Below are 23007 nucleotides of genomic sequence, written 5' to 3' on the forward strand. Positions count from 1 at the left end.
CATGGCAACATCCTTAAAACCTCTTGCCAAACTCTCATGCCATTATGTCTTTCCTTTCATGTGGTGACCAGAAGTACACACTGCACTCCAGCTGGGAGCCAATTAGTGCTCTTATATTCTATGTCTCATCCAAAAAAAATGTTCTGCCTGCCTCATCCAACTGTTCTGCAAACATCAGGGATCTATGAACAAATATTCCCAAGGCTTTGTTTCTCTGCATCCTACCGATCTGTGTATTCTCATTTCCTTGCAATAATACTTTGCAAGAGCCTTCCAGTCACCAAAACACCTGCCCCTCACTACTAATCCAATTTGTCACTTCCTTTTGAATATCATTAACTTAACTATTTGATTATCAAATACTTTCCCCAATACCCATATGGATTACAAAGAATCCTTCCTGGTTCCCTCCTCAGAAACAATAGATAGTTAGACAACACTTAAATTCCTCTTGACTCTTTGATTAAGATGTGCTTCAATCTGTTGTCTTCCTCAGCATTATACTAATAATGTATCCAATAATGTTGAGCCAACTCAATATAGAGTACAAGTAGTTGTCATTTTAACATTAAAACACTTCTTTCCAAGAGGCAAATGGCAATATTGCTACATACTTCTCTGCCAGGAAGCTCTCTTGCTCCTTTCTTTCCCACTCCTTGTCTGTAGCCCAATGTAGATCATACTGCTGTTCTCTCTCCAGCTCAGGTTCCCTCTGCTCTTGAAGCTTTTTGGCTCCTGCCAGTTTACATTGCTGCTGAAGTTCTTTCTCCTCCTTGTGCTGCAGTTCTTGCTGTTCTTCTTCCTGTACAAGTAAGAACTGATTAAAGGCAGTCTCTGACAATTGTTCTCAGCTTTTCAAAGTTTGAAGCAATTAATACTGGAGACCTGCAAGATCAAAGAGTTGACCAAGTATTGATCAAAGGATTAAAAATCATAACCAGTAAATGGTCTATTTACAAGTTGTTAAAAAATAATTGCTGAGGCAATCAGCGTTCAAACTATGGCAAACAAAAACCTACAGCATCAACATCTTACTAATATTTAAGACTGCCTAGAAATGAATTAAGTTGACATGGACAAGTATGATGTATCATTAAGAAAACAGCTAACAACATGTTTATAACATGTGTACCAGTAAGAAATTTAGGCAAGGGGTACCAGAAAGAAATTTAAGTATTTAAGTTACATTCACTCCAACTGATGTTAGGTAAATGAAAACAATACATGCACCAGCTGAAACCCAATGTTTGGGTGGGGGGTGGGGGGTGTTGGTTTCAGGAGCAGTGGAAAGTGAAGGAAATTTAGTCATCAAGGAATTTAAAAAGATCCCTTTCAGACATTATGGCATGCAGCATATTAATAATAGATGCTCACTGAAATAGAGGATGCAAGTAATTTTAAGCAAATTCTGACTTGCATTTCAAGCATGATTGAGGTTTGGAGAAGTGGTGAAAATGTTAATTTCCAACATTTCTTGTTGAGATAGATAAAAATTAGGCTTAGATTGCTTTATTAACTTCAATTGATTTACCACAATAATAAAAGACAAGCAAAAGACACTTGGATGAGGTACTTGAAGATAACAAGCTTCCATGTAATTATACACCTTTAACACCACTACTTGCCACATTTAATGGAATGGGGTGAGAGGAAAGCAAAATACAAATTATTAGTACTTAGTCAAATACAAAATAAAAATGGGTGATAACAAAATAATGGAAATATTCAGCATATTAAGCATTTGTAGAAAGAAACAGATAACATTCCAGGTTAATAATCTTTCATCAGAATAGGCCTTCGAGGAAAGATCATTGACCAGAGATGTTAAATTTTGCAAAGTGTGTCGAGTATTTCTAGTAATTTACATTTTTATTTCATACTTCCACCATCTGTGATTTTTTGCCTTTCCATATCATCCCTTCACCACCAAATTTTGAATATTTAGATGATCTAAAAAGACAAATAAATTTAATTTCATCAACAGCAAAACATACAACAGAAAAATATTTCCAAAACTCAGTCCAAATAAACACCTTTTAAATGATCCACATTGGTTAGTATTCCCATGATAGCTGTGCAAACCATCCTGAACAAATTGTGTTCCTGAAAAAAGCAAGCTTTGCTGCACATATCTACAAACACACTTTTTCATATTTTATTCTCCATTTGTTAAGAAATATGGACTGTAGTAAGGCATTTGATAAGGTCCCTCATGACATGTTGATTCAGAAGATAAAGATGCATGGGATCCAGGGAGAATTGCAAGTTTGCATTCAGGACTGGCTTGCCCACAGAAGACAGTAGGGGTGGAAGGCTGTTATTCTGGCTGAGGGTTCATGACCAGTGGTGTTCCACAAGGATCGGTGCTGGGACCTTTGTTGTTTGTGATATATATCTCAATTATTTGGATGAAAATGTAGATGGGTGGATTAGCAAGTTTGTGGATGACACCAAGATTGGTGGAGCTGTGGACAGTGTAAAGGACTATCAAAGATTACAGTGGGATATAAATCAGTTATAGATATGGGCAGAGAAGTGGATGGAATTTAATCTGGGCAATGACATGTTGCACTTTGGGAGGTCAAATGAAAGGAGAAAGTATACAGTTAATCGTAGGCCCCTTAATAGCATTGAAGTACAGGTGGATCTTGGGGTCCATAGTTCACTGAAAGTGGCTATGTAAGTGGATAAGGTGGTAAAGAAGGTGTACAGCAAGCTTGCCTTCATTGGTAGGAGTGTTGAGTACAAGAGCAAGGAAGTCATGCTACACCTATACAAAACTTTTGTCAGACCACACTTGTAATATTGTGTGCAGTTCTGGTCGCCCCATTATAGGAAAGATATGAAGACTGGGGAAAGGGTGCAGAAAAGGTTTATCAGGATGCTGCCTGGATTAGAGGGTATTAGGTTCAAGGAAAGGTTGGACAAACTTGGGTTGTTCTCCCTAGAGTGTTGGAGGCCAAGGAGAGACCTGACAGAGGTTTTTTAAATCATGAGAGGCATGAATAGGGCAGACAATCAGAATCTTTTTCCCAGGATAGAAATGTCAAAGACCTGAGGACATACTTTGAAGCTTAGCAATTGGGGGCAGGGGGAGGTGGAAGTTTAAAGATGATGCAAGGGGAAAGTTTTTTTTGTTAGGCAGATAGTAGGCGGCTGGAATGGGTTACCAAGGGTAGTAGTGGAAGCACGCAGTTTAGAGGAGTTTAAGGCTCTTAGACATGTGAATATGAAGGGAATGGAGGGATATGAATGATACACAGGATGAGGACATTTACCATAAATTGCATCAAGATCAGCACAACATCGTGAGCCAAATAGCCTCTCCAGTGCTGTACTGTTCTATGTTCTAAATGTCATGCATTCAAGTTTCCATTTGAAATGAATGCATCATAGTTCAGGGAAGTATTTACTAAGCCTGCTGTTAAAAACAGTTTTAAAAGGAACTCATTAATAGCCTCAAGAAAACACAAGAATTAGACAAGGCAGATTCATTGAGAGTAGAATCAGAAATCGGCTGTGATCTCAGTTGATACCCTTCTTAGACTTACCATAAAGCAAACACAGGCATACAAAGGAGGCATATCAAGGTCAAAGTTGTAACATAGAAAAGTACAGCACAGGAACTGGGCCTTTGGCCCACCATGTCTGTACCAACTATGCAAAACTAAATTAATCCCATCTGCCTGCACAAGGTCTGTATCCTTCTTTACCCTGCTTGTTCATGTGTTTGTTTCTTAAACATTGCTCTTGGATCTGCTTCCACCACTTCCCCCAATAGCACATTTAGGCACCTACCACTATGTAAAAAAAAATCTTGCTTGAATCTCCTTTAAGCTTTAACCCTCTCAGCTTAAACCTATGCCATCTAGTATTTAACATTTCCATCTTGCAAAAAAGACCATATACCCTACTAATGCCTCTCATAATTTTTATACACTTCTATTAGGTTGCCCCTCAGCATCCAGAGAAAACAATCCACGTTTGTTCAACCTCTCCTTGTAGCCAATGCTCCTATCCACTCCATTCTGGTGAACCTCTTCTGCACCCTCTCCAAAGCCTCCACATCCTTCCTCCCATGTAATGACCAGAACTGCATATAAGATTCCAAATGTGGCCTGCACAAAATTTTATACAGCTGCACTGACACTTCCCAACTTTTATACTCTATGCCCTAGACAAAGGCAAGCATACTGTACACCACCTTTACCACCCTATCTACTTGTGTTGCCAGGTTGAGGGAGCTACCCTAAGATCCCTCTGTACATAAATACTCAGAAGGGTCCTGCCATTTACTGTATATTTTTCTCTTGCATTTGACCTCCCAAAATGCACCACCTCACACTTGACTGGATTAAACTCCATCTGCCATTTCTCCACCCAGATTTCCAAATTATCTGTATTCTGCTGTATCTTCCGACAACCTTCCTCACTATCTGCCATTCAACCAACATGTGTGTTGTCTGAAAGTTATATGAAGGAAGAGAAATTAGTTAATAGAAAGGTTATTCAATGCAATACCATCTGCAGTAATCCTTGTTTTCTGTCTTCCTCTTGCCACCTTCGAGACTCTCCTTCCATCTTCTTAACAGTTAGTTTCTTTGCTTTCTCTTCAGCAACTTTTTCCTCACGCAACTGCAACGGTATACAGAATGTTAGATCAGCTCCTTTAAGTGACCAAGATGCAAGAGAAAACACAATTGTAGCTGCCCCATGTGTTCTGTGTTTCAATCCCTTGCGATATGCTGTGTTAAGGCAGAACCATTTTATTTTCATATTTCATAAAAAAAACTTTATGGGTGAATGCCCTCCAACGTCAGTTGTCAGAGCAATCCTGTTAATCTCATTCCCCACCCCCAACTTTTTTTTTTTCCCCTTTTAAACCAATATTCTTTCATGCCCATCAACTCCACCCCAACTATTCTACCACCCACACTCAGAAATTATTTGCAAATTAAACTATCAATAAGAATGCCTTTGGAATCATATAATACCTTTTCATTTTTATTAGTTCGAGAAAGCTTTTGTTCAATTTTATTTTTCTTCTTCTCTTCTTGCTTCTCAACTCGGGAACGAGCATCTAAAGCACGTTTCAGCCGTAGCTCCCGTTTTCTGAGAGGGAAAATGTAAAATCAGTTGTATTCAGAACTTTGCAGAAAAACATGCAGAGACACATCCAGGAGCAATAATTCAATTCCTGCTTTGTAACTTAAGTTAAACACTTAAATAATCTTGAGGTATTACACAAAAGACAGCAAGCGATTCTAACAAGAATTGTGAATCATTGGTTTGTTTCAATCAAAGAAAGTCAGCAAGGATATCAAAATGTCTCTTGTAATTGTGTCACAGCTGTAAATGTAACCAGGAGAGCAAGAAGGGAGATTTATGGCACAAAACAGTGACGCAGGAGAAAAATTGGCAATAATTACCATGGGTGATTAGATTCATGATCTAAACATTTTATCAAAATGTATCCCATGCTCAGCTGACTTTGTTTGGAATATTGCATTCAGATTTGAATGTGCTTACTTTTTAAACTCTTCCAATTTGCGCTTTTTCTCTTCCTCTAGTTTCCGTATTCTTTCTTCTTCTTGATCTTGTTTCTTCTTAAGATTTGCCAGACAGATCATCTCCTTTTCCTAAAGTGTACACTGGATAATAAGCTGGATCACATGAACTAGATAAATTTTACCTCAGGTAGTGATAAATTATAATTAATGACAATAGTGGGAATGCACATTTAATTGCACTCTCATTAAAATAAAATGCATTATCTACCCAATTTTACCTCTTGAACCAATTGGATTTTAAAAATGGCCTGGGCACTCCCAGTTATGATGATATAGAAATCTTGTTTTGGAAATAGCACAAGTGTATGAAGTACATTACAATCATTTATATGCAAATACTTTAAATAGTCCAAAGCTGGAACTCATCTGTTTCTAGCTGCATCCAATAGTTCAACCATTACTTTGCAGAAGCCCATGGGACTCCTTTAGTTCCCAGTTCACAAAACTAGGAATATCAGGAAGATGTTACAAGGACCATTCCCAGAATGCTGCAACCATTTTTGTACAAACCCTCAAAGAATCTTTACAGATCATATTTCTATGTATACACTGGGATTTTTTAAAAATATTAAATGAATACAATATATCGGTATGTACAGGCCAACATACAAAAATCTCAGTACCAGCAAGTGAGAAATCTAGCTGAGACTATTAAATTTTGCTACCTCAGGTCTGTTTGTGGCAATGAAAGTATTAAGTGAAGGCAGTACAAGTATACCTTGGCATCAACTTTCATTGGAGTCTTGAGTTTAATGAAGGACTTCACCATTGAACGGCCAACAGAAACAGGAGTCTTGAGTAATTGATTGTTCTGAACTGCATGAAGAAAGTTTTTGTGCTTTGATTTACCCACCTACAAAAGCAAAAAACACTTTGGTAAATTCATAGGACATGGGTGTTGAAGAACCAGAAACAAAAGCTTTTGGAATCAACTGTTTAAAGCTGTTCAAAAAAAAAAATAAGGAAAGCAAAATTAGTGTTGAAAACAATAAAGTATCTTGAACCAACAGGAATTGTATTATTTCTGCAGCATGATAAATAATCGTATTTATTCAAACTCTGCTAATTATGAACTTTATTTCTAAGCTGTGTGCACGCACGCATGTGCACACACACACTGAATAAGAGTAAACATTCTATAAATCAAGAGTTGGCACAGTTAGTATGGTGTTCCTGATTCCTACAAAATGTGACTTCCTTGCATTAGGAACAGAGTTTGATTAATTTCCATTACAAATAGAGCAATTATGAAGGCAGAAGAAAAATTAAAAGGTGATTTTCAAAGGGGTGTGAAAAGAAAACAAGTAGCAATAGATTTTAGAATGTTTTTTAAAAAAGTTAACTAGGAGAAAATGAAAAAGCAAAAGATTGAGTACTTTATTGGGTTTCACATAGTGAAATGGGCATAAGAACACAGATTAGGAATTATTAATGAGAACAGGTACCACTTGAAAGCAGAAAAGGCATTTAGCTCCAAAAGGCATGCATCCCAACTAAGGAAACAAAAGAAGAAATGTGGCTCTAAAAGAACATTTCAAACAGTTGCCGAAGGAAGATGTGTCATCCATCTTTAAGTGGCAGAGGAGGGATACAGTTTAGCAACCAATGTTGTATAGAATGGGATAGAACTCATTTCCAACTGAAAAATAATTACAGTTTTAGACAAAGCTATTTACTGGCTTTAAAGGGTTTACTAAAAATGAAAAAAAGTTGTTAAGGCAGTACGAAAACTTGGCTTCTGTTAGAAAGAGCAAAGAATTGATGGGCAGCAAGAGAAATCAACTTCCATAACAAGAGTGCCCATTGAACACAAACTTAGCAAATAAAAACCTCACATTTAATTGAAATGAGTTGACTGGAGAAATGTTATAAGGGAGCAATTAATTTGCACAAAAGGTTTTGGAATCTTAATCACTGAAAAGTGAATACTTGAAAGAAAAGGGTGTTACGGACTCGGTGACTGTCCCTTTAAGATAGAGTTAGTTGTGTGTGTGGCGTGCTTATGTCAACCAAAGATAAAGGACAATGCTGTTGTTGAAGGGGGGGGGGGGCGAGGGGCAAAAAAAGAGGACAGACAAGCCTGCTAGTTTCTCCATCGATGGATGAGAAACAATAACTGTCTGTTACTACAATCCACGTATGGAAGTTGGGAGTAATCCGGTGGAGTTCACTTTGTTGCTGACCTGTAGAGGGAAACAGGTATTTGTGTGGATGACCATGATTCGGATGCTTTTCGGGGTGAGGAAGTCACTACCGAGTAAACACTGAGGTGTCGATTGGGTTCCATCGTGGAACATTTGGATTTCATAATTACTCTCTATATGTTCTCTACATCTACGTCTTATCTTCAGACCACGGTGGTTGTTGAAGAAGCCTTTGCTCGTGTTTCACCTTACGGCTTGCTGAACTGAATTTTGAAAACTATTCCTGGACTTGGAGTTTGGGAATTTGCAAAACACACACACTGAGTTTAGTTTGGGGGTTAATGTTTAAGATCTAACATTTTTACTTAACATTCTAACATTTTTACTTTTATTTTTCTTATTATAAGTAATTATTAGTAGTTTTTAAACACTGAATCATGACTCAGTGTGTTTCTTTTGTTGCTGGCTCGTAACAAGGGGTACATTAAAAGACAGAAGAAATAGGAAAATGAATCCTCTGTAGAAGTGGCACACAATCAATAGACTAATTTTGCTGTGTTCTCAAAACAAGAGAAAAAATGTACAAGAGATGAGACCATTATTTACTTATACCAAGGATAAAATGAATAAATGAAAGCATCCTTTTCCACTCATTCTCAAAAGTAAAGTTTTACAAGAAAATCTTAAAGCAATTCAGAAGTTATGGAAAATCATGTTCTCAATAATTACCTTAGTGGTAGAAATAGGTGGTGAAGCCAGTGGAAAATCCTCATTGTTCAAAACCCTAGGATCACTAGATATACATTCCACTCCATGTTCACAACGACTCTTACATCTAAGACAAAGCAACATAGGAAGCTAATGAAGCTTCATATCTGATAACCAACACGGTGCTATCCTATACATCTGATGTTTATCAACAGGATTCAGTAACAACTGTTTTCCATACCCATGTTTTACAGTTAACATTGCAAATCATTGTTTAAATCGTATTCTCTTTTCCCTTAAGGGTATTTAAATACTGGTCTTGTTGCCACAGCAAAGGTATTAAAACATTTAGTTTTATAGCAATTACATTGGAAATAATACAGGATGGAAAAAAGTTACGCAATTAAATGAGGGGGAGGAAAAATGATCAGTAACAACAAGTTTTACACAAGCTATTTTTTTTTTTACAGACAGGTCTCAATTTAATCAAAGCTTAACCTCACCCTCTTACCAGACTACAAACGGACTGTTTTCTACAATACAGGGATGATTATCTGCAACCTCAAAAATTGAGTCAAACCATTTTTTTTTTTTGGAGAAAATGGATTCTTAGACCATAAAATAATTTGTGATACAACCATAACTGCATTTCTCATACAGTTCAACCTTCTTTCATGATCCAGAACAGGTAACAATAACTTTGCTACATTAAAGATGCTGGGTGATTAGAGGTGCTTTACAAAGAATTATTTTGTGAAATTTGACATTGAGTGACAATTGGGTAGATGACCGAAGACCTGACCAATAAGATTGGTTTTAAAGCAAGCAGAGTTTAGGGAGGGAATTTTCAGAACTTTAGGCTTTGGCAGCTGAAGAATGAGGAGCTGCATGATGTGGAGCAATTAGATTTGGGGATAATCAAGAGCCAGAAATGGAAACGATTAGGAGACAAGGTGGCCCAGTCACACAGCTCGTAGAGCCACTGCCTCTCAGAGACCTAGGTTCAGTTCCAACCTTGGGTGCTATCCGTGTTAAATGTGTACATTCTCCCCAAGACCACTTGGATTTAGTCAGAATTGTACAGCACAGAAACAGGCCCTTTCATCCAACTCATCCATGCCAACCAAAAGATCTTTGAGCTAGTCCCAATTGCCTGTATTTTGCGTATATCCCTCTAAACCTTTCCTATCCATCTAAGTGTCTTTTAAGCATTGTAATTGTACCTGCCTCCGCCATGCCCTCTGGTAGCTCATTCCATATACCCACCCCCATGTGGACAAAGTTGCTCCTCGGGTCCCCTTTAAATGTTCCCCTCATCTTAAATACCTTCTAGTTTTGGACTCCCCTACCCTGGGAAAAAGACTATTCTACTTATCTCTGCCCCTCATGATGCTATATACCTCTACGAGGTTACCCCTCAAACTCCTACACTCAAGGGGGAAAAAAATCCCAGCCTTTTCTTGTAACTCAAGCTCACCAGTCCCAGTAACATCCTTATTAAACTTTCTGCATCCTTTCCAGCCTAATAACATCCTTCTTATAGCTAGGCAACTAGAACTGCACGCAGTACTCCAAGTGCAGTCTCACCAACAACTTGTACAGTTGTCACATAACATCCAAACTCCTATACTCAATGCCCTGACTGATGAAAGCAAGCATGCCAAACATATTCTTCACCACCCTGCCTACCTGTGTTGCTATTTTCAGGAAACTATGTATTTGTACCCGATGGTCTGTTCTGCAACACACTTTGTGGTCCTGCCATTTACTGTGCCAGTCGTGACTCAGATTCATGACCAAAATACAACACTTTGCACTTGTCCAAATTCCATCCCCCATTCCTTGGCTCACTTTTCCAGTTGATGTAAATCATGCTGTAATCTTAGATAATTTGCCACTATAATTTACCCCAAGTTTGTAGGTGAGTGGTGGAATCTCTTCTTTTGACTATGACAAATCTTTAAGGGTTGGCAAGCTGGACAAGGTTATAAAGAGTGACAAGAGACAAGGTATTAAGGGATTTGAAAACAAGAACAATCACCTTTTTAAAAAAAAATCAAGGTGCTGTTTAACTGGGAGCCAATGCAAGACAGCAACAGAGAAATGAAGGTTAAATGGAGCTTGGAAGTTCATAGGGTAGAATAAGACTGGTCAGCCAGCACTACTCAATCCAGTGTTTTAGTCTAGAGCTAACAATGAATGTGGTTTTCAAAGCAGTTAAGCCAAGGTAAGGTAGATGTTGGGGGTAGATGAGCAAGTGATAGAGACCAAAATGAGCTCTGTTATATATTTGTACAATGTCAAATTTAACACCAAAGGATACAAATAATCTGGTTCAGTTTCAAACATATCAGGGAGTCCATAGCTTGGGAAGGAACCAAAAACAATTGCTTTGGTCTTCCTGATATTTGGTGGAAATTTATGATCATCCTGTAATGTCAGATATGCAGAACAACAGTAAACCAGCAGTTTGGTATTTGAAGCTAGACGTACAAGTCAATAGAAAGATCAGCTTACCAGCACCACACTTAAATTTTAGGACATTAGGCTCAGCAAGCAATTAAAACCTAGCATTATAATAGATCACACAGAAACTCACCCATCAGTCTGGTTGGCAGAGTTCAATTTACCAGAATTAATGCTATCTGTGAAAATTAAACAGACAAGAATCAAAATATCAAGTGCCAAGGAAATCCTATTTCAGTAACTGAAACTGTTACAACCTAGCTTCAAAACTGGAGAACCATTTAGATTTCAACCTAGCACATTCCCTTTCGTGTGTGTCACCTGACTTCCCTTGAAGAACATTTGAAAAAGTAAACCAAGGAATGAATTCCTTTTTCTCTCCTTCACTGCTCATTCTTCAATCACTGCAATTTTAAGCATTAGGCATCAGATACTTCCAACAATTTTAGGACTATTCTAATCCAACCTTACTTGCAAAAGAGAGCATAGCAAAAATTTAGTTGAGGAAGGGAAATTAATGAATGGGGGAAGTAAAAATGCCAGACCAGTCAAACAAATATTTTGTATGCCTTCTAATATAAGCATTTCAAAATAATAAGTAGCCACAAGACAAAGAATGAGGAACTTAAAACATTTGGTTTCAATCAAGATAATGTACCGGGCAAATTAATTGGTCCAAGGCCAAAAAATCTCCTGGAACTGATAACTTCATCTTAGGATTCTATAAAGTGGCTGCAGAATTAATGGAGTCTTCAAAAATTCCATAATTTTTTTTTTGAAAAATGTCTCAAGAGTCTGGAAGTAGGCAAAATATACATTGCTATTCAAAAGAAGAAAAAAAAACAGGATTATGGGCTAATAAATCCAGCCTGCCAGGAATCAATTATACAAACAGAAACTACATAAACACATGACTTGGCAACACAGCTAACCAATTTTGGAGTTCTCTAAAATGTAACGCTAGGGTGGATAAAGGGAACCTATTGAATATAATACATTCAATGATAAAACAGAAAACACTGGAAACACTCAGCAAGAGGAAGGCTTGCCATGGGGCCAAGTTATAGATGTCATCCAGTCAGGGGCAGTAGGAGAAAGAAAAACAGAACAAAAGCTACAGCAGCAAGAGTACAAAGAAAGGAACATGGAAAAGGGCGCAATGGCTATAGGATATGCCACAGCAGATGAGGCAGTGTTAATGGGGAGAGGAAAACTGGGTCAATATCACCGATGGATGAGATTCTACAAGGTGCCACCTAATAAGTTATTGCACAATATGACTCAGTTAAGGGTGTCAAACTAGTATTGAGGATTGATTAACAATGAGATTTCAGGTAAATACTATTTTCAGATTTGCAAGATGTATCCAGTCAGTTGACTATGTGATCACTGCTGGCGCCTCAGCTATTTACAATCTATGGAAGAGCGAGCTAATTTGCAAAGAAAGATTAAGCTGAATAAGTCTATACTGAGAGGCGATCTCATTGAAACAAAACGGAGTATTCTGAAAGGGGACAGTCTAGAACAACAAGACAGTTTTAGGACGAGAAATAACTGGGAATAATTTGGAAGAGCAGGGCTTTTCAGTTCTTATGAACATGAGGCAATGACTTGAAATGTTGCACATGTGGACATTTTTTTAAAGACACAATGGCATTTGCAAAAACTCCAAAAACGTCTACAGAAAATAGAGAAGGTTTTAAAGGAATGGTGCTAAAAGGGAAGGGAGACATATTAATGAATACTTATTAATGGAAGCAAGCATCCAATAGGATCCTCCATAATGTAGTAATAGGACCATTGAATGTAAAATTTTAAGTCGCCAAACCATTTCAGCACTTATACAAAAGTCAACTTTTCTTCATCGCTTATACCTTTTATATAAAAAAAAAAGGAATAATTTGGAATGTTTATTCAAGTTAATGCAAATTATTACTATATCGGGAGGGTAGAGTTATCACACATTGCAAATTTGATTTCATGTCAAGGCAGCATTGTTGCTCTTTAAGTTCAGCTGATATTAGCCTAATCTAAAAACAATTATGTGGATACAACAGCACATACTCTAGTATACGAAATAGCTGCTGTTGCTACAAAGCTACTTTTAAGAAAATGCAACAGCAAATGTCATTCCTTCATTCTGCCTATTGGAAGATTATTTTCTTGCAAAATGACCAAGAGTTATAGAAATAAGAAAATCTCAACTATTCCTGCTATAGAGTGCGCTTGATTGCTCCTTCCAATGAAACTTTCTACAAGCTCCAATGTACTTTGTGCAGAAAATTCAAAGCAACACAATAACTCAAAACAATGCAACTATGCTGAGCTGCAGTGGCCTATAAAATGAAATCTATACAAACCTTTCCTTTGAATTCTTGGTGAGGTTCTGCAGACTTGGGGCTTAACTGCAGCAACAGCCATATTCTCCAAATTGCTGATGGCAACTTTTGCGGTATTTTGCAAGTTACTACAATCTTTTTCAGAAGCCTAGATACAAATAAGCAACTCAATTTTGGTATCAAAAGTGTGATAAGATACAAATCAAACAACAAAACTATTAGAAAGATTTTTTATATCATATCTACCGATGCAGCTGGCAGCTTCTCTTCTGGTTGCTCAGGTTGAAGGACTGTGCGTGAAATTGCTTCAACACTGCAATGACAAGATATGGCAGTTTTCAAATATCCATTAACATCCAGTATTTTGCTACAAAAGTTGGGCAATGAATGATTCTTAGCCTTTCAGTAATGTTAAGCCAATGAGATCAATAACAAGAAAATCTTCACACTTACTTCTATTGACCTCATACTTGCCACGATCTAGTTCCCTGCCATACATTGTTTGACATGGCCATTTCTTAAATGACTGTCATCAAGCAACAACTTGTCAGTCACCCTCACAGATTTGTACCTTTGGGACTGAGCCAGACTCTGATATCAAAACCCCATTTTGCCCTATCCCCCAGAAGTACAGATCACCAGGGAGTAGCAGGCAGCACCATGGTATAGAGGCAGGATGGGGTAGCCCTCGAAATCCCCAGCATCACCTCCAGACTCCATGAAGCCTCGTGGCATCAGGTGAAACATGGGCAGAGAAACCTCTTAATATCATGATCATCATCCTCAGCTGATGACTAAATGACTCACTAAATAACATTTGAAAGAAGCAGAAAGTAGGAAGGACACAGAATGTACTTTGAGGGAAAGAGGGAAAAGAACCTCAAATGTCTGTAACCAAGAGAGGCTTGGTAACCACCACCACTGATTGAGCTGGCCAAGGATATAGCTGGCAGATTGGCGAATTAATAAAAAGGCACAAACATACTAGTCCTGGAGGAATCTACCTACAACAGAAACATCTGTCCTTTTATAGTATTAGTAGAAGTGCCTACCACAGTCCTAGAGGTGAAACCTTGTGTTTACAGAGGCCACTCTTCAGTGTATAATGTGCCACTACAATTGCATAAAAACTTAGAACATCTGGCAGCTCAAATCCCATCATTCATAAGGCACAGTGGACCATCACCAGCAGTGGCAATGTACTTTCCCATGACCTATAACCTCATGGTCTAGCATTTAATTCACTATCATCAAGCCAGGGGATCAACCTTGCCTTAATTAGGCTTAAAGGGCATGCCTACAGCAGGGGCATATCTAAAAATTAGGTGCCAACCAAGTGAAACTGTGGTACAGCGAGTAGTGTTCCTGCCTCACAGGTCTAACGACCTGGGTTCAATCCTGACCTCTGTACAGTTGGTGTAGCATTTGTATATTCATCTTGTCAGCACGCATTTCCTCTGGGTGCTCCAGTTTTCCCCCCACATTTGAAAGATATGCAGGTGGAGGTTAATTTGTCACCATAAATTGCCCCAAAGTGTACACGTGAGTGGTCGAATCTGGGGAGAGTTGATGGGAATGTGGGGAGAATAAAATGGGATTTATGTAATGGGTGCTCAATACTTGGCACGGACTAAAATGGATTGAACAGTCCATTTCCATGCTGTATCACTCTACAACTATGACTGTATGTCTGCTAGAGAACTCTGCTTGTTGTATACTTTTTTTTGCCAAGCTCGCTCTCAACCAACAGATCAGATAAAAGCTCTGCAGTCCCCACACCTGGCTGTGAATGACAATGAACAACTAGATAACTAATAATAGCAGGTGGCAGCTCCATGAAAAATTCTCAGTGAGGAGGCTCCACTGATGAGTACAAAGACAAAGCTTAAGCATTCGCAGCAACATTCAGCCAAAAGTGCCAAGGGCATCATCACAGCTTCCGTTGAGGATCTTCACCATCACAAAAGCCCACCAAGTCAATTCACACCATGTAACACCAAGAACTGAGAGCATTGGATTCAGCAAGGACTACAGGCCTAACCAATATCCCAGCTGTAGAACTGGAGACCTGTACTCCAGAACTGGAAGTGCCTCTATCCAAGCAGTTCTAGTACAAATACTAGTGGCATCTACCAGACAATAGGCAAAATTGGCCAGGTACATCCTGTTCATAAAAAGGACAAATCCAATTCATAAAATTACCACCCAGTTTACTCTCAGTCAGCATAATAATTGGAAGACATTATTAGCAGTGCCATCATGTGACACTTACTCACCAATAACAAAACTGGCTTTCACCAAGACCTTTTAGGTCCAGACCTCAACAACCTTGGCCAAATGTAGCAAAAAATTTGAATTGCAGAGGAGAGGCAAGGAAGATTCCCTTTGACATCAAGGCAGCTTTTGACCAAGTGCAGCATCAAGGAGCCCTGGTAAAACTAAAGTCAATGGGCAAAGGGAAAACACCCAGTGTTTGGAGTCATACCTCACATAAGGAAGCTATTTGTGGTCATTGGAGGTCAACCATCCTAGCTTCAGGACATGACTGCTTGTTCCTCCAGACAATATTCCGGTGGTAATCTTCTACTCCATTAATGACTCTTTTCATATAGATCAGAAGTGGGCATGTTCACTAATGATTGCATAGTTCAATATCATCCACAACTTCCCAGCAAATGAAGCAGGCCAAAGCTGTATGCAGCACGACTATAACATTTAATGTTTAGGCAAGGCCTGACAGGAAAATCCTGACAAATTGGAGACAGGAAATGGCTTGACAGAGTATCATCAGCACATACAGAAACTGACAGGTTTTTGAATGGGGTCACGGTGACTTTGCATGCAGGGAGAGACAAAGCGGCATACAGTATCTTTGAATGATGCCAGTAATAATGATGCAGGTGTGTGGGAAGAGATACCTTCAGATAAAATACAAATGTATACATATTTCTATACAGCCCCAGTTGGTAAAAATACTTAAAGGATTTGAACCAATTTGAGCATTCTTTTCAGTTGGCAACTTCAATGAAAATCTTACCATTCATTTTTCACATTTTCTTTGGTTTTCTCAATGGAGTCATTGTCTATGGATAAAATAGACATTATTGAAGTACAATTGTATGTAATACAAAATTAGTGGAAAAAAATGTGACATATTTAAGAGTTATCAATTGAGTGAAAAATTTTGAAGAGGCAAGTTCTTTAACATCTGGAATCAAGCAGCAAAAACTGAAACCCAGAAATACAAATCAATCCTAGACTCAAGTATATTGATAAGTTAGGTAGTTGGGAAGACACCAATGGCAATGACAGTTAAGGTCTACACATTTTTTTTAAAACCCCAGATACATTTTCTCACTTTCAATTTCATATTTACACATTTCAAATATATTGTTTGAAATATTGTTTGTCCCTCTGATCATTACAGAATTTTGCCAAATAACAGCAAGACTTGCCCTTTAGAATGAAGTTTTATTCCAGTGAGAAAAAAAAATCCTCATCACAAAAATGTGCTTAAAGGAGATAAGATTTCTTTAGTCACATGTACATCGAAACACTGAAATGCAGCTTTGCGTAGAATGTTCTGGGGGTAGCCCGCAAGCGTTGCCACGCTTCCGGTGCCAACATAGCATGCCCACAACTTCCTAACCTGCACTTCTTTGGAATGTGGGAGGAAACTAGAGCACCCAGAGGAAACCCACACAGTCACAGAGAGAACGTACAAACTCCTTACGGAGGCAGCCAGAATTGAAACTGGGTCACTGGCGCTGTAATAGTATTACGCTAACTGCTACACGGCAAGGCAGAAAGAGTCAGTCAATTCTTGTTCCACCATCTTTATAGGTAGCAAGTACTGAAAACAATCACCTTGCCTCTTTCTCATTCACCCCCCACCCCAACATACCCCTACATTTTTTTCAAAAAAAAATTTTTCCCCCCCAATGTACCTCAGGCCATTGAACCATCCACTCATGGGGACAATTTCCTCTCGAGTTATCCATCTAAACTAGTTATCATCAGCACATCTCTATCAATGCTCCTCTCAGTTTTCTTTGGCCCAAGGAGACCAACAGTTTAACCTTGTAGCCAAGAACCATCCTAATAAAATCAATATTCCCATTATGCTTTTATTATCCCAAATCCTATTTGTCAACAACAATCCATCCATTTTGCTTGGGAACCAAATAAAATGTTTCATCATCATTGCCTTTCTATAAACTAAAAGCTACTTCCTCCTGGAATTCCTACTTTCTTTCATTGAGTCATACTTTCAAATTGAGAACAATGTGCTTAAATTCTGAAGTTGCCCAAACTTTTCATGATATTTAAGTACCACAATTATACCTTTGACTATTTTTGGAATTATAACAACCTAAGCTAGTTGATCTTATAAATTTCTTCCAATTTGAGGATCAATAATGTCGCAACTTCTTTGTACCCCTTCAACAACTGATTGTATTACTATTTTTAGGTCCTTCATCTCATGTTTCATTTACTGCTCTGATATAAAAAAGAAAACAACATATGGGCATCAAGCCTTTCTTACTAAAAGTAGGTTTTCTTATTTTGAGAAGTCACTGATCAGATTGTTTCTCTCTCCATAGATGTCACCTGACGAGAGTATGTCCAACATTTTCTATATCTTTTGGATGGCAATACTTACAACTGGAAACAGAAGAAAGTAGGACACTCTTTCTCCTGGCAATGGATTTGCGTAATGATTTTCTGGTGGATTCCTGCACCATTGTGGTCCGTTGAACATTCAACGAATACTTATCCGTCAACCTTGCACTGCTGGATCTGCGGCCAGCAATGCTTTTCCGCATCAATCTTCGGGTTCTTCTTTTGGTTCTGCAAACTGACTTGTTTAAATCTTCCTCAGAGATGCAGACCTCATCAGCTGGAGCATTACTCAGCTCCCAATAACCTGAGCTAGATTCACTAACTGTACTTTTAGTAGCATCGGCATTTATTTTCAATCCATTTGTTTCATGATTCGGGCTGTCAAGGTGCAAGACAGTGACAGAAGGAGTCCATGATTCCAAAACAGTTCCATTCTGAGGCAGCAACTTTGTCTCACCTGCTTTCGGAGGCAAGTTCACACTTTCAAAATTCTGCAGAGTTTGAGCCGCATAGGCCATGTGAGCCTTTTGATACAATTCTGCACTCTTGCAATCATTCAGTGATAGGTCAACTAATGGAACTCTACCATTTATGGGGAGAGCAGGGGATGCACTGGTCTTCTCAGTTTCTTGACTGGTAGTCGCTGCAGCATATGATGCTGATTGAGTCAGGCATGCAGGCTGTGCCTGCTCAACCATTTCAGTGCACTTATTATCTTCCTCAAAGACCCTATTTCTCAGCTTTATCCGTTGAACTGAAGAACGTCTTAAACTCTTTCTGCTTCTTGAAAACCTGAGAAATAACATTAAAAAGATTGAAATACACTTAGACAATCAAAATAAATACAAAACAAAAGATTGAAAAGGTAATTAACCCAAAACGTTAACTGGTTCTTGCTCCACAGATGGAGCTGTCCGACTCACTAAGTATTTCCTGCATTTTGTGCTTTTACTTGAAATGGGAAAAAAAACTATCCCAATCCAGTCACATTAAAATAAATCACATTTATAATCTTGACCGAAATCAATTTTTCCTAATGGAATTATTTCCCTTCCTCCCAATTTTCTCTTGTGTCCAAGTGTCCAGAAACCTTCAAGTCTGGATAGGTCATCTGTGTTTAATCACATGAGCCAGCAAGAACTCAAAAGTCAAAGGAAAAGCACGATTCTTCTTCATCATTCCTATGTCAAACATTAAGAAAAATGCCTATGACAAAACTTCCTCCACCAATCTCTGCTTCACTATCCTAAACTTATTTGGATGGGGATAGGGATTCATTGAAATGTTAAATTGCCACTTTTCAGTTTTGTTGGACAAACTCCTTCCTCTATCACCCCTTTTTCATCCCAAGGCTTTGGTGAAGAAATGTACACTTCTGACAACTTTTACCAAAAAAAAAATCAAAATCCATTCACTTCCACAAGCTATTACTAAAATTATAGGTAGAGTCATACAGCATAGAAACACTCCCTTTGGCTCACCATGTCTAAGCTGATCATTAAGTACCCATCTATACTAATCCCATTTACCAACACTTGGTCCATTGCCTTTTATGCATTAATTTGAGGGATACTTTTTGGATCTGGATACCACCCAGATACTTCAAAAAAAAAGTTACAAGAGTACCTGCCGACACCACCTTAAGATGTGCATTTCAGATTGCAACCACCAGCTGGGTAAAAAGACTTCTCCTCAGACCCTATCTAACCCTCTTACTCCTCACCTTGGCATTTGCTGTCTGGTTTTTACACAACTCCATTATGGGGAAAGTTTCTCATTATCTGCCCCTACCTCTGCCTCTCAGTTTTCTACACCTCAATCAGGTCCCTCCTCCCTCAGCCTCCTCCACTCCAAAGAAAACAAACCAATCCTATCCAGTCTCTCTGTAAATCCATCCAAGGCAACATTCTGGTAAATCTTCTCTGCATCCTCTTGTGCATTCACCTTCTTCTTTAAGTTGGTGACCAGAAAGGCATACAGTATTCTAGCAGTAGCCTAACCAAAGTTTAACAAATTTGTATTGTAACTTCTATGGACTTGTATTCTATGCCCCAGCTAATGAAGGTCAGCATTCCAGACATCATCTTCACCATCTTGCCTATCTGTCCTGCCACAACTGGGGATCTATGAACTGATACACAAAAGGTCCTTCTGTTCCTGAATACTCCCTGGGGCCCTACCATTCGTGGCCTATGTCTTATCCCTGTTAGGCCTCACCAAGTTCATCACCTATTACTTAATGCAATTGTCATTGCTGTGCTCAAGCCTATTCAACATTGTTCTGTCACATGATACCATCCCCACTATCAACAACAATTTTGTGTCATATGCAGACTTAATCATACCTCCTTCATTCATATCAAAATCATTAATGTCTGTGACAAACAGCAAGGGTCCCAGCACCAATCTTTGTGGTGTACCACTGATCACAAACCTCCAGTCACAAAAGCAACCCTCTATGATCACCTTGTCTCCTATTATGGTTGTGTGCATCTTCTGCAAACAACATTTATACCTTGAAGTAGTCACTTTGGTTTGTTAACCATTCTAACAATGGAGGACAGCAAAGATCTTAAGACACAAAAATCAAGTTGTTGAGATCTAGTTATGTTCAGACAATTCTATTGAAGTTGAACTGCAATTCTTCATTAAACACCCTTGTCATCTCTACCTCTTATTGGGATCCTGGACCATCGATGGACATCTCCTACGCCGTTTTCTCTCTGAAGGAGTTTTCGGCATTAATTCAGGCTCTGCATTAAAACCACTGAAAAGCAATTTTTACTTTGTATTATTAATAATTAGCATTTTAGACTGGGTTAGATTGAAGTTCACTCCAGTGCAATAATATATTGGTACCAATGTTTTCCCACCATAAGGTTTGGATGGATTAGCCATGACTACCAACTGAATGATATCAAAGCCTAGAGAACAGTTATTTGCGCCTGGGAACATTCCAGAGGTCCCAAACATTAATTCCTCACCAGAACAATAAACATATCTGAGAATGATCTCATGGCCTTTAGCAGCTGATATTCCTTTCTACACGCTTTGTCTCAAGAAGAATTGGAAATTGGAAAGGGAAGCATAATAAATGCTCATCTAGAATGGGCTATACATACAGAAAGTCAACTTAACAGTTTGAGGAGAACTATGTATTCAATTAAGTTTCAGAACCAAAGATGGGAAAGCAATGAGAGGCAAGAAATTATGAAATAATTACAAAAGATAAATAATAATTGACCGCCAATTTGTAATGCTTATCAAGAATCTTATTGCAGTAATTAACCAATGAGTAAATGCCCTTACAGTCCTGTCTAAAATAGAGAAAGCAGCAATTTGTAAATCAACAGACACAATCTTAAAAAGTTCTTTTACATTTCAAAGTGGTGGAACTGTACATCCTGAAGGAACAATAAGATGAAGTGCAGGATATTTATTCATGATCTGGCATTAAAAGATTCAAAGACAATTTAACTCAATGTCAAGGGATTGTGTACTGCTTTTCAACAAATTCTTAATTTATATTCTACCCCTACAGTAGGTGTAGTGTTAGGGCCTCCCTAGATTATTCCCACAAGAATTATTTCTCTTGTTATTTCTCAAGTCCACTCAAACCAAGTCAATATCTCGATCGCCCAAGCCATGATAATTTCTCACAACTCTACCAATCTCATTTTTTATTGAGTTATCCTACCTTGTCCTTTCCATCTTCCTTCCAAAATGTCATATATTCAGAATATTCAGATCTCAGTCCTTCTGAGATGGTTATCAGATACACCCTTGTATTTATATTTGTGCCACCCATCATGCAGAAATGCTTTGTAGATTCAGATAAACTTCAAATTTGTCTTTTTTTTGCTAGAGAACTTAATTACAGGTGCATTCTTACATTTGTACATTGTCCCCTAGTTAGCATTACTCTAGCACTACCCTGCAATATTTTCTTCTACTCTCAAACTTTCTAAATTTCTACTCACCTGAACACTCCACACAACCACTTAATTTAAAGCCGCAACTACAGCCCAATTTTTTCCAATTTGACAAGACACAAGTCCCAGCCCCTTTCATTTAAACCCCACCCAATGGAACTGCTCCTTCCCCCAGCAGGGATGCTCACGTCCCATGAAATGAAACCCATTTTTCCCTCAATCTTGGAGGTAAAACCTCAACAGATTTTATGAACTCTATACCACATTGCACACAAAAGAGGTAATAATACACACAGATGTGATTCCATTTTTAAACTTAGTTGAACCTACTCCCTCAGTAGAAGGCCTTTCTGCCGAAGGAAGCAAATATAGTTTTAACTTTCAAAAGGGAACTGGATAAAACAAATATTTCCACAGCTATGGGTAAGAAATAAGCAGAACTAATAAATAAATGAAGTTTGAAAAATCACTTATATTAAGGGCAGAAGAGGGAAAGAATGAGAAATAGAAATGTTATGCTGAACTTGTATTGAACTACAATTAGATCAAACTTGGAGAACCACATGAAACCAGTTGAAAAGGGAGAAGAGGGCACTATACTTTTTTTTAAGAAAGCAATAGGCAGGAGGCAAAGGACAGGATTAAAAAAGATTCGCAAAAATGATAAAACAGATCCAAGAGATTACATCCATAAAAGGAATAATGAAGAGCTGGAACTATTGTAAAAATGCATAACCCAAGTGAGATTTTTATGGTAGCAAAAAGGTTTCGATGAATTAGGCAAAGTGCGTTGCCACTTGCAGGAAAGGAGTGAAACATTTAATAAGTCTCCCAAGAAATCAGAAATGCTACTTAGCAGCAACTGAGAGTGCGGACCTTGGTATTACGAGGAGTACTTGAGGTTCACATATTTAAGTGGCATTAAAGGGGTAAGTGGTTTATGCTAATCAGAGTTAGATGAGGAATATCAGAACTTCACATGGAAAGGTTGGGTCACTGGCCTGACCTTGTGCTTTTTTTGATACAATTAAATATCCATTTCAAAGAGTGCAGGCATAAAAGACTGAGTGGCTGCCTCCTGTGCAATAACATGGTAATTGGGTATAGCTTGGCATCAAATTTGGCTTGATGGTGCACCTGAAGTGTCTTAAAAGTTACTATACAAATGCAACATTGCCAATATCAACATAATGACATTTTGGTTACAAACTTTTTGCTCACCTTG

The 23007-nt window shown here is 38.3% G+C and overlaps 1 protein-coding gene across 1 annotated transcript in view; it reads right to left on the reverse strand.

The window, feature by feature from the left end:
* LOC127578019 (inner centromere protein-like) overlaps positions 1 to 23007 on the reverse strand; it is a 55609-nt gene that overhangs the window by 8506 nt on the left and 24096 nt on the right. The window contains exons 3-14 of the mRNA XM_052029732.1: positions 20522 to 20617; positions 17891 to 18642; positions 16265 to 16310; positions 13474 to 13540; positions 13249 to 13375; positions 11022 to 11067; positions 8444 to 8549; positions 6289 to 6423; positions 5530 to 5639; positions 4995 to 5112; positions 4522 to 4635; positions 615 to 802 (exon numbers count right to left, since the gene is read on the reverse strand). Of these exons, the coding sequence (XP_051885692.1) occupies positions 615 to 802; positions 4522 to 4635; positions 4995 to 5112; positions 5530 to 5639; positions 6289 to 6423; positions 8444 to 8549; positions 11022 to 11067; positions 13249 to 13375; positions 13474 to 13540; positions 16265 to 16310; positions 17891 to 18642; positions 20522 to 20617 (1905 nt within the window). The remainder of the gene's footprint in view (positions 1 to 614; positions 803 to 4521; positions 4636 to 4994; positions 5113 to 5529; positions 5640 to 6288; positions 6424 to 8443; positions 8550 to 11021; positions 11068 to 13248; positions 13376 to 13473; positions 13541 to 16264; positions 16311 to 17890; positions 18643 to 20521; positions 20618 to 23007) is intronic.

Source organism: Pristis pectinata, chromosome 14 (assembly GCF_009764475.1).
Source record: "Pristis pectinata isolate sPriPec2 chromosome 14, sPriPec2.1.pri, whole genome shotgun sequence".
Lineage (NCBI taxonomy): Eukaryota > Metazoa > Chordata > Chondrichthyes > Rhinopristiformes > Pristidae > Pristis > Pristis pectinata.